The 15,945-nt window shown below is 39.6% G+C and overlaps 1 protein-coding gene across 1 annotated transcript in view; it reads right to left on the reverse strand.

Annotated features, from left to right (window-relative positions):
- Positions 1-2,243: 2,243 nt before the first annotated feature.
- SRFBP1 (serum response factor binding protein 1) overlaps positions 2,244-15,945 on the reverse strand; it is an 86,171-nt gene continuing 72,469 nt past the window's right edge. The window contains exons 6-9 of the mRNA XM_075601035.1: positions 8,745-8,826; positions 6,593-7,316; positions 4,462-4,499; positions 2,244-2,542 (exon numbers count right to left, since the gene is read on the reverse strand). Of these exons, the coding sequence (XP_075457150.1) occupies positions 2,358-2,542; positions 4,462-4,499; positions 6,593-7,316; positions 8,745-8,826 (1,029 nt within the window). The 3' untranslated portion in view covers positions 2,244-2,357. The remainder of the gene's footprint in view (positions 2,543-4,461; positions 4,500-6,592; positions 7,317-8,744; positions 8,827-15,945) is intronic.

The following is a 15,945-nucleotide window of genomic DNA, read 5'->3' on the forward strand; positions in this document are numbered from 1 at the left end:
ACTCTTACATGTACTGTATAGGAGTGGTAAAAACAGAGCTACAGTATTTCTAATAGATATTCATCTGTCACAACAGAGGATTTCAAACAGTTCTATATTATCTTTGCTTAATATTGATCATGGGCGACCAATCTACTTGGTGCCGGCCAATATGTATATTGTATGAAGATATACTTTGAGATGGTAGGTGAATATCAAAGTCTGCCAGTCACCTGGCCACACTATCTTTGTAGGCATGCATGGTCATAGGCACTAGAAAAGCCCTTCCGTAATGCAGAGGAAGATTATGGCAATGACCGCAACTCATAACAACATGCTACATACAATGGCGGCCCGCTGTACGCTAAAGCGGCCACCACCGCGGGAATTTTTAACCCGCGGACGGCGCGCGGCTCTTTTCGGCCGGTTTCCCGCGCCTCGGGCGCTTTCAATGATAAGCGCCATTAGCGCATATCTGCTGAAGCGGCCGCCGCGCGGGAAACTCCGATTCAAATCGGTAAAAAGCCCCGCATTTATTTATAAAATATTTTACCAGGAAGTAATACATTGAGAGAGTTACCTCTCGTTTTCAAGTATGTCCTGGGCACAGAGTATCCCGGCAAGCTTTAGAATAAAGCTGGCCGCGACAGTAAAGATGTCAGGAAGTTCATCTGTAAACAGTTAAGCTTGGAACAAGTAAATAGTGTAAACCCTCAAATGTTCTCCCCCTCCCCCTCCCCCTTACATATGGAATATAGGGAAATCCGCTGTGGTAAACGGCACTACTTTCAGCGTTGGGGACCCCCTGGTTCACTAGGCAACTGTAATATCGATCCTGACTGCCATCAATGACAAATGGGAAGCCGCAACGAATGAGGTTGAGGCTTAATATTAGCCTGCAGGACTTGAGACTTGAAAAGTTATACATTTACCCAGAGCTACCCCCTCCCCCCCCCCCCAAACCCTTTGGTCCCAAAGATGTAAAAAATGTAATTTCATTTTTGGAGGGATTGTTGCATTACAATAGACTATTTACCTGCTTAAAGCGCAACGGTCTACAGCTGATCTTACTGACCGTTCACAGATTCCACTCCGTTAAAAAATAATTGGGGAGGTGGTATTGCCGAAAATGTGTCCGAATTCAAATGAATAACCAAATAAAGAAGCCCTTACACTTTCAAAAAGCAAAACAGATTATGGTGGCTTCTCATGGCATAAGATTTATCTATTGAAAAAGTTTAAGAAAATAAATACAGCAGGACAAATAAAAGATTTCTAAAATGACACATAATGGTCATAAGCAACAACGTGTGCGTGGGCAAGCATCGGCATCAATTAAAGAAACCATTTATCATGGGAGAGAAAAAGCTATGAAAAATATCCGAAGCACTTATCAGTTAGTAAAAAAAAATGCATCCCTTATCTGCAAGTGTAATTTCTCATAAAATAGAAGTTGTTCAATTGGGGACTCATGAAATGCCAAAGTTTTCAAGAATTTACATTTCTTACCTTTTCTGTATCTGATGCCCTTTACATGTCAGTGTGTACACTCTGTTTAGCCATGCTATTCTTATGTGAACGAATATTTCTGAAACACCTACAGATGTAACTACCTGTTCTCTACCACTTTCCTTGCAAGTTCTGCACAACATCCTCTTCCGCGCCACGAGATTCCAGCGGCCAGACTAATGGCTCACCGGATTAACACAGCAGGGGTCCCTCCGTTTTAATGGGACACGTTTAAATTCTCCCACGTCGCGGCCCATGTGATTGGGGATTTAAACAAAGCAGAGGGATACCGGCACCCCATAACGGGGCGTGTGAATCGGGAAGCAAGGGGTCCCCGGACCTGAAATCAATGCGGTTCAGCCCCGGAGACCCTTTGCCACAATAATACGTTATTAAAAAAAATAAAAGCACAGCGATCGCCTGATTCAGTCTCTCTTACAGACAGATAAAACCCGGTAGGATTCACACAGCGCGAGTCCCAGTCAAACGCAGGGACCCCCGCTGTGTTAATCTGATGGGCCGTTACAGCCTGCTATGGACCATCTTGCGAGTTACCGCAAGATGGTTACAGATTTTCCTTGGCAAGCGGTAGAGAACAGGCAGTAACATCTGTACTGTACATTTCCTCACAGCTAGAGAGCATTCATGTTTCTTTGTATGTATGACAAGTAACACAGCTTGTAGACTAAAACTTTACAGTGAAAAATTTTGAGTGATTCCCTTATTTTATAAACCTTCAATAATTAAAACAGCAATATGCACAATGGTTTTATTAGAAGATTTTGCGTTAGGCAGAACAGAGACATTATTATAAAGTATAAAAATGCAATATGGTGCACTACAAAAAAAACAAACAAACTAAAACTAATCTAATCATCAAATATTATCTTTTTTCCTTGAAATGCTGCAATTTGAGACTGTTCCTTGCGTTTTCTACTCGCTTCCCAAGAAGGATGAATAGGCTGTTGCAAGTCTCGTCCTTTATTCTGCTGCTTCACAGCTGGGCCTTTACTAGGTTGCGGTTTTCTCAACTGTGTGTTTGACTGTGGAACAACTAAACACAAACAAAAAAAAAAAATTGTACAAGGTAAATACACATCATAAAAAAAAAAAAGACATTTTAAAAGTGCATTATTATCCAACCGTACCGATTTTCTTTAAGGAATTTTTTAAATTATAGTTTTCTAAACCATACTACATTCCTTTTTAAAATATTGTTATCTGTTTTCATGATTTTATTGTACTTTTCTATTTTAGTACTATAGTGCACATATCTAGGACCTTCCAAGAATACTGCTCTATATATGAGGGGGGCACGGCGCTTAGAGAGGCCTCACGCTCTTCCCAAAAGCATTTAAATGAAATGCCGGTGGAACATGAGGCCTCTGTAAGTTCCCTTACCTCGTCTCCGGCAGCATGCCGCCATGGCAATGCAGCGTCACATGACGTCAGAAACTCCAGAGTCAAGGTAAGGGGGATGGGGGGGTGAGCAGGCGGGGGCGCAGACGAAAAAGTTTGTGCACCCCTGCTCCATATCATTAACGTTAAAGACTACAGTATTTGATTTTTGATATGTATAGCACCATCCATGTCCATATCGCAGTAATACATGTAACATAACAATAAAATATATAATAGGAATAAATGCTTAAAACATAAAAGTAAGCATTAGGAAAAGGAGCCCCTTTACATCACATGTATTGGATGTGTTATAAAGAGTTTAAACTAGATAGCACTCCTAGTCAAAATTATGGATCAAGCAATAAGCATATTTAATGTTCAGAAATAATCCCCAACAACCATGAGGGGCCAACGTTATGGTCCCTAGGGACCTTTCTCAGGGCTCTTTTTGGGATTATATCTCATCATTAAACTCAATTATTGCTTGAAAAATACTTTTTACAAGGAGTGCTATCTGGTAGTCTCCATGAGGTAGGCCTATGATCATGAGCACGAGGTTCCTTTTTTTGGTTGTGGAGGTGATCACTGCTTTATGAAACAGAAAGATAACTGAATTTTTCATTTAGAACAGATTATACAGAACACAGGATACCAAGTTATTTAAAAGGAATCTCTTTTTTTTTTTTACTACAGACTGGCTGCTTCAAGGTATTCTGCTGCATATTACAAGACCAGTGCGTAGTGCCTATTAAGCTCACAAACAGTAGACATCATTGTCTTTGGAGCATTAGCAGCGTAGTAACCACATTCAGAAAGCAACCCAAACATTTTGGAGTAAAAGTCCTACATTATTTGATTTAATTCTCATTAGGCACATTTTTAAGAGCAAGTTATATAAACTATGCAAAATATAATCTACCCACTGGCTTGGAACTCGACAGACTGTAGTAATTTACTATGGAATTGGTAACCTTAAACAAAACAAAATATCCTATAAGGAAGAATCTTAAAGCAGCAGTTCAAGCTGCCATTCTCCCCCACCCCCTTTAATATGTGTATCAATACAATATACACAATGCAGCAGAAGAGGACCAAAGATGCAAAGTGCTGTGGGGAAGATCATGTGACCAGGCAGTCACTTGATACAATTAATGCACTGTTAGAGAGAGGGCAGGGTTCAAAATGGTTGCCAGAGCCTGTTTCAGAAGAGGAAGGGCATGTGACTTTGTAAATGGTTGCTATAGAAACAAAAATGCTTGCTACATTATAATACATAGAAAATGTCATTGAGTTATTTAAAAATAAAAAAATGCTACTAGTATTTTATCATAGTACAGAACTGATTAAAAAAAAACACGTAGGAAGGATATTGCTTGGTCTGCAGCTTTAAGGATCTATTAATATTATAGTGCTCATTCATTCTATTAAATTATACTAAAAGTAAAATGGATTTAAGCAAATTAAAAGTATAGCTTCAATAATTACACATCAAGAATATTAATTTAAAAAAAATCTTACTGATCTATTATTTGCACGAGCATTATTAAATCCAAAGAAATCACCAAAACATACCTTTCTTTGTGTCTTTTGCTGATGCTAAATTAGTATCTCTGGATAACAAGAAAAGAACATAATGTGAGGTTAGAGGATGTTCACGAATATGAAAAGAGTGCCTCAATATTCAGAAAAATGATGGACTGTTAATGATCAGTAATGGAGCAGGTAGTTATCACTCCAACAGCTAATCCAGTCATTCGAACGTTACAGTATGGTGCACCATACTTGTTTCTATGCATATACCAGTGGGCGGACAAAAATATAAAACACTTTAGGAACCAGCATTTTGTCCAGCTCTCCCCTTCTCCTGTCTGCAACTGCATCAGTATGTGTGGGGTGAGTGTACGTGAGGGGGACGTCAGGGCGTGGGAGGGGAATGTCAGTGGGAGAGGGGGGAGGGAGGGATGTACGTATGCATCTGGGACAAACTTACAGACACAGACTGACTGACTCACACAGACTGTCAAAGCTCCAACTAGTTCCGTCCTCAGAACTCGCACAGCGTTTGCCTTCTGCTCACCCCTGCTCTCCTCATTTTGCAGTGACCTGTCAATCACCAGATCCAGCTTCAATGTTGGAACTGTGATTGATAAGTCATTCCCTGGTCACAGCACAGGCACCAGGGCGCAAATTTTAGACTTTTCCATCCTTGGTATATAGAGACTTGGAAGGATAAGCAAAAATGGTAATTCAGGCTAATATTGCTTTATGTTTGTATGTAAATTAAGTTGAACCACCTAACCAGATTTAATCTGTTGGACTCCCACCAATCTGTATTTAGAAAAAAATAAAAATACAGCACAGACGACCCTGATAGGCGTCATTGACTTCCTGCTCAACACAGTATACAAAGGGGAGTGATGCAGCTCTGATTCATCTCGACTTGACAGCAGATTTTGACAGTCGTTCACACTTCTGCTGACCAGACTTAAAATCGGATGCTGGGTTGAGAGGTAAAGTTCTGGACTGGGTACAGTCCTTTCTTAGTGACTGTAGTCAGAAAGTCTCCCTCATAGAGGAATCTATAAACATAATCCTAAACCCTGAGGGGACATTATTCGTCGTAAACAAATTCAGTTCCATCAATACACGGATGATGTCCAATTGATGTCGGACATCACCAACAATCGTATAATCACAGTGAATGGTCTGAATGATTGCCTTAACGTTATCTCTAACTGGATGGCATTAAATTGGCTACAACTTAAAGCCTCTAAATTAAAGCTGTTCCTGATAAGCCCTAAAGCTGAAACAGATGATGTGAATAACGCCTTCAACAATATAAAAAAAAATCAATAATTCTGCCATCCTTAGGAAAGAGATGAAAAGCCTTGGAGCTAGTAATGACAAAAACACAATTATTGTCTTCCTATTGCATCTATTGTGAAAAATTGCTACTTCCAAATCCATTGGCTGAGACAAATCAAGGAGTTTCTCTCGATAACCAATCTACAGACTGGATTTAGCAGGCCGTGGTCCTCTCCAGACTTGATTTTGCCAATTCTCTGCTGAAGGGTCTCCAAAAATATATTATCAAAGTCCTGCAGTTAGTGCAAAACTCCACTGCCCATCTCATAGCAGGCAAGGCAAAGAGAGATCACATCACACCTGTATCACAAGATCTGCACTGGCTCCCAATGAAGCAAAGGATTCATTTTAGGATCGTGACCTTTGCCTTTAAGGTTATCCATGGTCTTGTCCACCTGTCCCATTACCTTCAGCACTGCCTGACACACCCAATCGTGTCCTTTAGATCTGCCATTACCCATCAACTGATAGAGCCTCGGTTTAAGTTCAATAGAGCTGGATGGAGAGCTTTTTGAAAGACCGCCCCAAGACTTTGGAATAAGCTCCCTACACCTTTAAGAAATCCTGATGCTTTGCTTCCACTTAGACAGCAATTAAAAACCTTCCTTTGTAAACAAAGCATGACTAACTGACCTGATAACACTGGCAGCCAGCTTTCCTGCTCCAGTTCGAGCTTTCCACCCTTTGATGCTCTTCCTCGTCATTCCCCTATAAGTTTTCCATAGGTTCCGGTTGTACGTCTGGGGTGGGTGTCCTCCCTAAGTTCCTACACGTGCTCTAGTACAGAGTTTTCTTGGTAGGCAGCACGTTAGAAAAAAATTTGAAATACAATTCTTACCTTTTCATATAGGAAGACTTCAGTTTGGTTTCTGCTAGTGACTTGCAAAATACTGATTTTAGCTTCATAGCTTTAACAATGGGACTTTCTTTATGTACTTGTAAGGAAGAAGCTCCTTTTTTTGCTTTATCTTTAGAAGGTTGTTCTTTTTTTTCTCTGTCACCAGACCAGTCTTTGTGGGACTTCTTTTTCTTTGTTTGTCTTACTTTGCCAATAAAAAAGTCATCCTCACCATCGCTATCACTGTCCTCAAAACCAGAGGACTGCTTATAAAACCTTTCTTCAGTACTATCATCAAAATATTCCTTTTCTTTGTCAGATTCTTCAATATCACTAGAATTAATACTTAGTTTAGGCACGAAGGGATCTTTCTTTTCAGGTATGCTTTCTACTGTTTCAACCTTAACCTCTGTATTGTTTTCTGACGTCTGTGTTTGCAAATTCTCCGGGGGACTTGGACTTTTTTCCTCAACACAATTTTCAGTAGAGTGATCAGGTTCCTTCAGGAATCTTTTACAATCATGTTCTTTTAGGTCTCCTCCTGTCTCCAATTTTATTTCAGCTACTTTTCTTTTCTCAACCGGTTTTGTTTTTCCTTGTTTTAATGTGTTCGCTACTTTACTGCCCAAGTTTTGTGCAGATTGAGGCTGTTTAGAATCTTGTTTTGTTTTACCCTCCTCTTCTGAAAGTTTTTTTCTTGCATCTTTAAAAGCTTTCACGTCCTCTACAAAATACAGAATTAAAAAAATGTTTTTAAAATTTGGTACAATTATTACAAATTTGATCAGCATTGCCAACAAAAGTACCAGCACAAATTATTTTGTTAATATCTCTGTCCAGAGGTCCCTAATATGGTAGGACACATATTATCAATGAATTTGAGGGCCATGATTAACAAAAACATATTGTTTGGTTGTCCAATAATGCTCTAGTATTTATAGCATCAAACAATATGGATAACAAGGAGGGGATAAAGAGGCCTAACTGCCTGAAACACTAACTATTCTTACTGTATATACCAATCTAATACCATGGAATTGCACAGATTAGTGCTTTTTGCGAGTTGGGAGAGGGAACTGTCTCATCACCAAGATACTTTCATAATAATCCTGATCCTCTTCAATTCATCAGTTCAGTATTCACACATTCAGGGTTAGGATTATAGCATTAAGTAAGAAATATGATGAAAGGAAGAAAAACTAAATAGGTAAAGACAGAACAATAATCAGAGAAGAAAAAAGTAATAGTAGCGAATTAGGAAAAGGGGGAGACCGATGAGCAGATGTTAGAGACTGGAGGAGGTGGCAGGACCGGTGCATAAAGGAAGGTCTTGCCTAAAGGGGATAATGGAAGACGAGACTGAAATGGGATAAAGAAAGATGAAAGAGAAAAGAGGGGGAAAAAAAAGAGAATAAAACAGGGCATGAGATAACCAGGCAAAGAAAAGATCACAAAAAGGAAGGCAGAAGAAATAGCAAAAACTCGACTAGGAAATGGTAAATCTTTTTTGAGAGACTGGCACAGAAAGAAAAAAAATGAGCGGGCAGAGAAAAACAAAGTAAAAACATAGGAAAGGAGTAACCCGCTGGTTACAATGGTCCATAATAAATTATCCGCTTTCCAAGCATCATCATATGTCTAAACCAGGGGTGGCAAAAAATATAAAACTTAGGAGCCAGCATTTTTTTAGGCGTTGTCAGCTATGTCACTGTGTGTATATCAGTGTGTATTCGTGACACACTGGCACACACAGATAAATGCACACACAGATAAATACACACATCTCCCTCTCTGCTCCAATTAGTCATAAACCCCGATCTCCCCAGTGAGCTACACACAAACACGCACATCTCCCTCTGCTCCGACTAGCCCTGCCCCCAGCCTTTGCGCGCTCAGTCATCACTGCGCCCAGCACAGGCGCTTGAGGGGGTCATTTTAGGTCTAAATACTTTCCTCAACTCAACCACGGCTGCACTGATCTGTGTTTTATATTTATATACTTTTGTGGAAAAAACCTGTGCATAAACATTATATGGTAAAATGTATCTATAATTTAGCTGTGGTCCACTATACAGTTTGTGTAAAAGATTCACTATTTTTTGGGTATGTTTCTTTGAAACTAGAAACATTAACGATTTGAGTTTCTTCTTACCTTTTATAGCTGCAATTTTCTTTTCCAGTATAGGGTGTGTAGCAAGTCTTGCTATTGCTCTGTTTTCAGGAGTGCTGTTTGGCTGTCACAGAAAGAATAATACATTACTAAAAAGGTACAATGTATAAAAATGGTAAATCGTATAGTAAAATATTTACCACTATGAACTATGACTACATAATTATATTTCTGATTTTTTAAAACAAATATGAAGCACGATCCTACATGCTAGTGCTATCAAAAAGTAACCGTATCAGTGATTAGATCAGGTATGTATTAAATAAGAGAATGCTTTACTAACTTCTAATCATGCTATATAACATTATAAAACAGTATATAGGACCTGTTGAGTAGGAGTATCCAGGGTAAACTGAAAAAAATCCATATTAAACAAAAATATACTTTTTTTTGCTTGTGTCAGGTACAGTGGCGAAAAAAAGTTTGTGAAACCCTTAGGCTTTTTACAGATTTCAAACTAAAACTTTTATTACAGCTTAATCTAAGTCCTAATAGATACAGAATCTGAACAAATAACACAAATATGATACATATTCAACATTTATTTATCCACAAATGATTTAACATTCAATATATGTGTGTGAAAAAGTATGTGAACCTTTAGATTCAATACCTGGTTGCACCACCTTGAGCAGCAATGACTTCAACTAAGCATTTCCTGTAACTGCTGGTCAGTCTCTGACATTGGTTTAGAGGAATTTTGACCCATTCCTTCATACAGAACTGCTTCAATTCTTGAGATTTGAGGGCTTCCTTGCATGGAAAGCTCACTTCAGGCCCTACAACATTTCAATGGGATTTAGGTCCAGACTTTGACTAGGCCATTCTAAAACGTGGAAATTCTTCTTCTGCAGCCACTCTTGTAGATCTGCTTGTATGTTTAGGATCATTGTCTTGCTGCATGACCCACTTTCGCTTCAGCTTGAGCTCACAAACGGATGGCCTTAAATTCTCCTCTAGAATCTTCTGATACAATGCAGAATTCATGCTTGTGTCAATGATGGCAAGCCGTCCAGGTCCTGGGTCAGCAAAGCAGCTACAAACATCACACTCCCACCACCATCCTTGACGGTTGGGATGAGATTCTTCTACTCAAATGCAGTGTTGGTTTTTGCCAAACATAACGTTTCTCATTGAGGCCAAAAAGTTCCACCTTTGACTCATCTGTCCAGAGAACATTGTTTGAGAAATCTTGTGGATCATCTATGTGCTCTAACTGCTTTTCTGAAGTCCTCAGAGATTTCTTTTGATTATTGCATGACATATTTCACACACCTGTATGGTGAAGACCAATCTCAAAGTTTCTGATCTTTATATAGGATGGGGCCTCCAAAAATCACTCCTGAAGATCTACCTAATTATTTATACAATAAACTGTGTAGAGACAAGTAAACCCAGTTATGGGCACTCTCTCCCCTTAGTGGATGTATTGTGAAATTATTAAAAGCAACTTTATTAACCTAATCATTAAATTTGTATTTAATATATACAGAGTGAAACAACGATGCAGGACTGTAAACTTCAACACCTGTTGTGGGTGTTAGGGTCTTAAAATAATTAGATTGTTATTTTTAATAAATGTTTAACAACCTCTTGTACAATGACCAGTGGAGAAAAATAGGTCACCCCGTTAGTAGGTATTGGGGTTTAGAGTGTAAAAACACCATCCATTAACATCCTGATATGTAAAGCCAATATACTAGTATAGACCTCTATTTGCCTGGAAGTGACATACATGTGAATACTAAGCCCAGATTCTAAGTCTTATATACAAGGCATAAAGTAGGTAAGTAATATCTTATTTTAGGTACCGATATAGTGAGAAGTATATAAAACATATAACCTATACCATAAATTCATATCCTGATGTTCTTGGCACACAAAAATCTTCTTTTTTTGAGTCATACAATTGTCAGTTGTTCAGGTAAACCGTCCTGTCACATATGTAGCTGTTACAGGGTTACTCTGGGTCAATGCCCTATAGTGAGCTGGTATTACCCTATTAGGATCAGGTCACCAGTGTTGTGTAATGATAAACAGCACAAACCTTAGTGATATATATTTCAGCCTCTATGGAGTATACATGCCAAATCTTATTGGACATGAGCAGATGTATAAGGATGGATAATCCACTAATACGGCGGTGAGCAAACTGGGGGGGGCGCGGGGTTTACAGAGGCCCCGCGAGCTTCCCCATGGCACTAAAATGTAGTGCCGGGGAAGCGGCGAAGGCCTCTGTAAACCTTACTTACCATGGTTCCGCCGGCATTTGGAGGCGCATCGCCATGGCAACACAGCTTCAAATATATTTCAGCTTCTATGTAGTATACATGCAAAATCTTATTGGACATTAGTAGATGTATAAGGATGGATAATCCACTAATATATAGTCAGGTATGATATTGTCACGCTTGTGCTCCTACATACAAGCCGAGGGAAAGGAAGGGACCCAATAGCGAGGTGGGGAAGCCGCAGGAGACACGATATAGGAGAAGTTGTCACGCAGCTTGGGATCGGCGCACGTAGTCACGTGAGCGCGCCGCTCGCAGTAGAATGAGCGACGCGTCCGGAGGTGTGGAGCCAAGCTCAGAGACACGACTAGCCCAGCTGCATGTGCGCACATTCTCTGGCAGCAGAGTGGAAATGCGAGCGTTCTCAGGCACCACCGCGGGGTGGGGTTTGCCACAAGTGAGGAGCAGGGGGAGGTAGAGTCCAGAGCACAAGGTAACAATAGAATTGCTTCTTGGAGGACGTCCAGCCTCCTTAAAGGCATAGTGCCAGTAACAGAAGAGTGCAGCGAACTAAATACAAAGTAAGGGTTCTTCAGTTTAATCCTTTGGCCAAAGTATTATATGCCTATTACCACGTCAAGGTAAACCCTAATCAGCAGGTCCTACACTACCTGCACGGTAACTAACCTCAGAAGAAGAATGAGTGACTGTCCCAGACTTCCAGGAATCCAAAGGAGGTAAGTAAAGATCCCAAGGACGTCCTAGGCAGGAACAGCATTAGATGGTAGCACTAGCAGGAACCAGGGCAGGTAGCAACTGACTTATTTAAAGGGCAGCGGCAGCTGAGAGCAATGAGAGCCTTACTTCCAGTCAGCAGGAAGCAAGATGGCGATGCTTGCTTCAGAATACTTAAAGATACAGGATCTTGACTCGCAGCTAGAGGGCGGCGCACGCCATACAGAGAGACATCAGATAATCTTGACTCGCTGCTAGAGGGCGGCGATAAGAAGTTCAATAGGTAAGGAGGGAACACGCCGCAGGGGGCATGTTCCGCGCATCGTCACAATACCCCCCTCTTCAGGATCGAACTCTGAGCGATTCATACCAGACTAGGGGGCAGCGATACATAGGAAGATAGGAGCACAGGCCTCTGCGTGGAGAGTAGCAGCAGGCCTCTGGGAACATTGACTCGCAGCTAGAGGGCGGCACACAAGGTCCCTACCTGTGGACGAAACGCGTCAGAGTTTTTCTTTGTAGTAGAAGGTTTTTGGTGTATATGCACTCATTAAACAACCTTTTTATTTGATTGCGTTTGGGATCCTGTTTTCGTGCCCCGACGGCAGCTGTGAACCGCCTGAATATCTCTATGTTTATCTGCCTTTACTATTGGCTGGAGCACGCGTCATTGCATACCTAATCAGCGGCACCGTGTTTTCATTTGGGAGCTTGAGCCCGGCGTGTCAAGACCGTGAGTACTCCTCGTGTGCTGGGGATTTGTTACTGTGTATTGACGCTGGGTATGTGAGGTGCAGTGGAGGAGGGCCGCGGTGATTAGCCGCGTATAGTTCCCTTGCAGGGGATACGGCTGTACCGGGCACTTGGGCTCTCCCTACCACACTCTAGCCCCTTCCCGAGGGACGGTCCTTTGTACACAGTGTTACTCACTTATACACCTTTATGGATGTCTTATTGGGACGCTGAACGGGAGTGCATTTAAAGTTTATCTATCCTGTTTTATTTTGGATCTATTACGGATACTATATGTGCACAATTTTAGTAGCATCGGTTTTCTTGGAGTTTACTCTTGGACATTCTTTACTATAAATCGTAGAATGTTAATATCACCATTGTGGTATTCATTAACCTGTTTCGCATAATACCCTTTTATTATTGCTACAAGTAACTATTTTCACTTATATGTATCTATAGGTTAACAACAGGCTATGTGGCTACACTTCTGAGTTAAACTGGATCATACTCAAGTATAGGATATCATTTACTTTACTCACAGTGATTTGCTTCAGATACAATGGAGGTACATGGTACTAGATAGTGTATACAGGCATACCCCGCTTTAATGATACTAAACATTCATCTACTGGGGGGAAATCTAAAGAGAAAACCAAACATTTGGAGATTAAAGATATTATAGAATCCTCTGGGAAGGAAAAATTAAAAATGGGTCACCCAACTGAGTCACCCTCTCCCTCTTTTTTGGCACAAGGGGGGTGTATGAGTTCTTGGGAAACCAGGAACCCATTCCACCCCCTAACAATTCCGAAACCAGGTCTTGTTCAAAGAAACAAAAGACGCATGTCAGAGGGAGACGAGGGGGGAGATTACGGAAAGGCAAGAAAAATACAGTAAATATAGTAAACACTAAAAACATTTTTAACCTAAGTAAAAAAAAATTATCAGACAGTGAAAATAAAGTGATTAGAAAGGGACTCACATTCGCTCCCACCATTGGACCAAATAAATTTGGTCTTTATGTAGACACACATAAATTTCTACGAACATTAACTTTGAAAAGGTTTTTTATGAATAAAGATGTAGAGTCTAGGAATTGGGTAAATAAAAATAAAAATATCAATCCAACAATTCCCAATACTGACAATCCAGACTTTATTCACTCGAAATTTAAGCCTCAATCACAATTCTTTCCCAAATTTGCTAAGGGAAATCATCTTGAGGTATTTTTTCAACTAGTAACAAAGGATTTAGAATCTTTATGTAACAACAAAGATAGGCAGCACAACAATCTGACTAGAGAAGAAAAAATAGCGTTAGAAGGTTTAACAACAGACAAAACAATTGTGATCAAACCAGCAGACAAGGGGGGGGGGGGGTGTTGTAATTATGGATCATGAATATTATATGCAAGAATCAAAGAAAATATTGGGTGATAGAATAACCTATCAAAAATTGAAGTCTAATCCTACAATACTTTACAAAAAGGAACTTCAAGCCCTACTGGAGGATGGTAGAAGACTGGGAATTTTGGAGGAACATGAATATCAGTTCCTATACGTGCAGGATCCAATATTCCCGGTCTTCTACTTCCTACCAAAAATCCATAAAAATATTATACACCCCCTAGGGAGACCAATAATATCTGGGATAGGATCATTAACGGCAAACCTGTCAGAATTTATTGATAGCTATCTACAGGATAGTGTGAAAAAACAAAAATCTTATTTAAAAGATACCAGTGATGCAATCAGGGCCCTCAGGAACATAGAGTGGCAGGATAACTACACATTGGTGACCACTGACGTAACAGCCTTGTATACATCCATACAGCACGAGGATGGCTGCAAGGCGGTACAAATGTTCCTAGAGAAGGAGGGGAAACTACCAGGGGTACAGATAGAATTCCTCATCAGATGTATTCAATTTGTTTTAACAAAAAATTTCTTTTGGTTTGATGACGAGTTCTTTCTACAATTGTGTGGAACCGCCATGGGGACCAAATTTGCACCCAGTTATGCAAACCTACTTATGGCCATGTGGGAAGATCTGTATATATGGTCTTGGATAGGTCTGGGTGCGAATTTGGTCACATGGCGGAGGTTCATTGATGATATTGTCTTTGTTTGGAAGGGCACATTGGAGGATTTAGACACATTTTTTATATAGCTGAATAATAATGATTTAAATCTTAAATTCACCTCCACCTACTGTGAACTTTCTGGACTTAACTATATATATAGAAAATAATGCTATTAAAACAAAAAATTTCTTCAAAGAAGTAGACGCGAATAATTACATCCTGAAGTCAAGTTGCCATTTAAATAAATGGATCAATAATATTCCATATGGCCAATACTGCAGACTTAAAAGAAACTGCACTGATAATGAGGTGTATGAAGAACAATCTGATATATTGTCCAGAACGTTTTCAGAGCGGAATTACAAACCCAGTGTCATTCAAAACGCATTAGATAAAACAAGACAAGTATCAAGAGAATATATGTTAACCCCTAAGGTAAAAGTTAGCAGGGATGACAATTTAAAGGTACCCTTCATTACCCAATATAATAGGGATGCATATAAAATAAATAATATACTGAACAATCATTGGTCTATCCTAAAGAATGATCCCATCATAGGTACCTCTCTACCTGACAGAGTTCAAATGGTGTACAAGAAAGCACCAAATATAAAGAAACTAGTAGCACCTAGCGCTTTGAGGGGTTCTCCAATTATAAAAAAACCCACGTGGCTAGAACCACCAAAAGGGTTCTTTGATTGTAAATTTTGCACTGCCTGCCATTACAGTTGTAAAAACACGAATACCTTTCAGTCAAATATCACTAAGAAGGTATACAATATAAAACACTATTTAAACTGTAGATCCAATTTTGCTATTTATCTGATTGAATGCGAGTGTGGCTTACAAGATATAGGGAAAACTATAAGACCCTTGAAAACACGCATTTTGGAACACATAGGTAACATAAAAAGGAAAAGGACAACCCATAGTGTTCCAAACCACTTTCTGATGGTACATAACGCGGACCCTAAAGGGTTAAAATTTAAAGCTATTGAGCAAGTTATGCCCCATTGGAGAGGGGGAAACAGACACACAGCATTGATTAAAAGAGAATCATTCTGGATGTTTGAATTAAAAACTATGTCTCCGTCCGGTTTGAATCTAGACTTCGATTTGAAACCTTTTCTGTGACTGTAAATGAATTAACACTTTGTTTTTGCTTTCATTTTAGAAATTGCCTTTGCCAAAACGAATAATGTTATGCACTGTCCACTTTTCCCCATAGAATAGGGACATCCCCTTTCTAATACCTGTTTTTAATATTGCTGTTTTTTAAATTTGTATACTGATTTTAGTAATTTTGATATTGGGAATTTTTTTAATTAATTTTATAATGTTTTTAAAAAATTTAATATTGATTGTGGTCTGAGGACGAAATAAACATATGTATTTTCAA

The sequence above is a fragment of the Ascaphus truei genome, chromosome 1 (genome assembly GCF_040206685.1).
Source record: "Ascaphus truei isolate aAscTru1 chromosome 1, aAscTru1.hap1, whole genome shotgun sequence".
Classification (NCBI taxonomy): domain Eukaryota; kingdom Metazoa; phylum Chordata; class Amphibia; order Anura; family Ascaphidae; genus Ascaphus; species Ascaphus truei.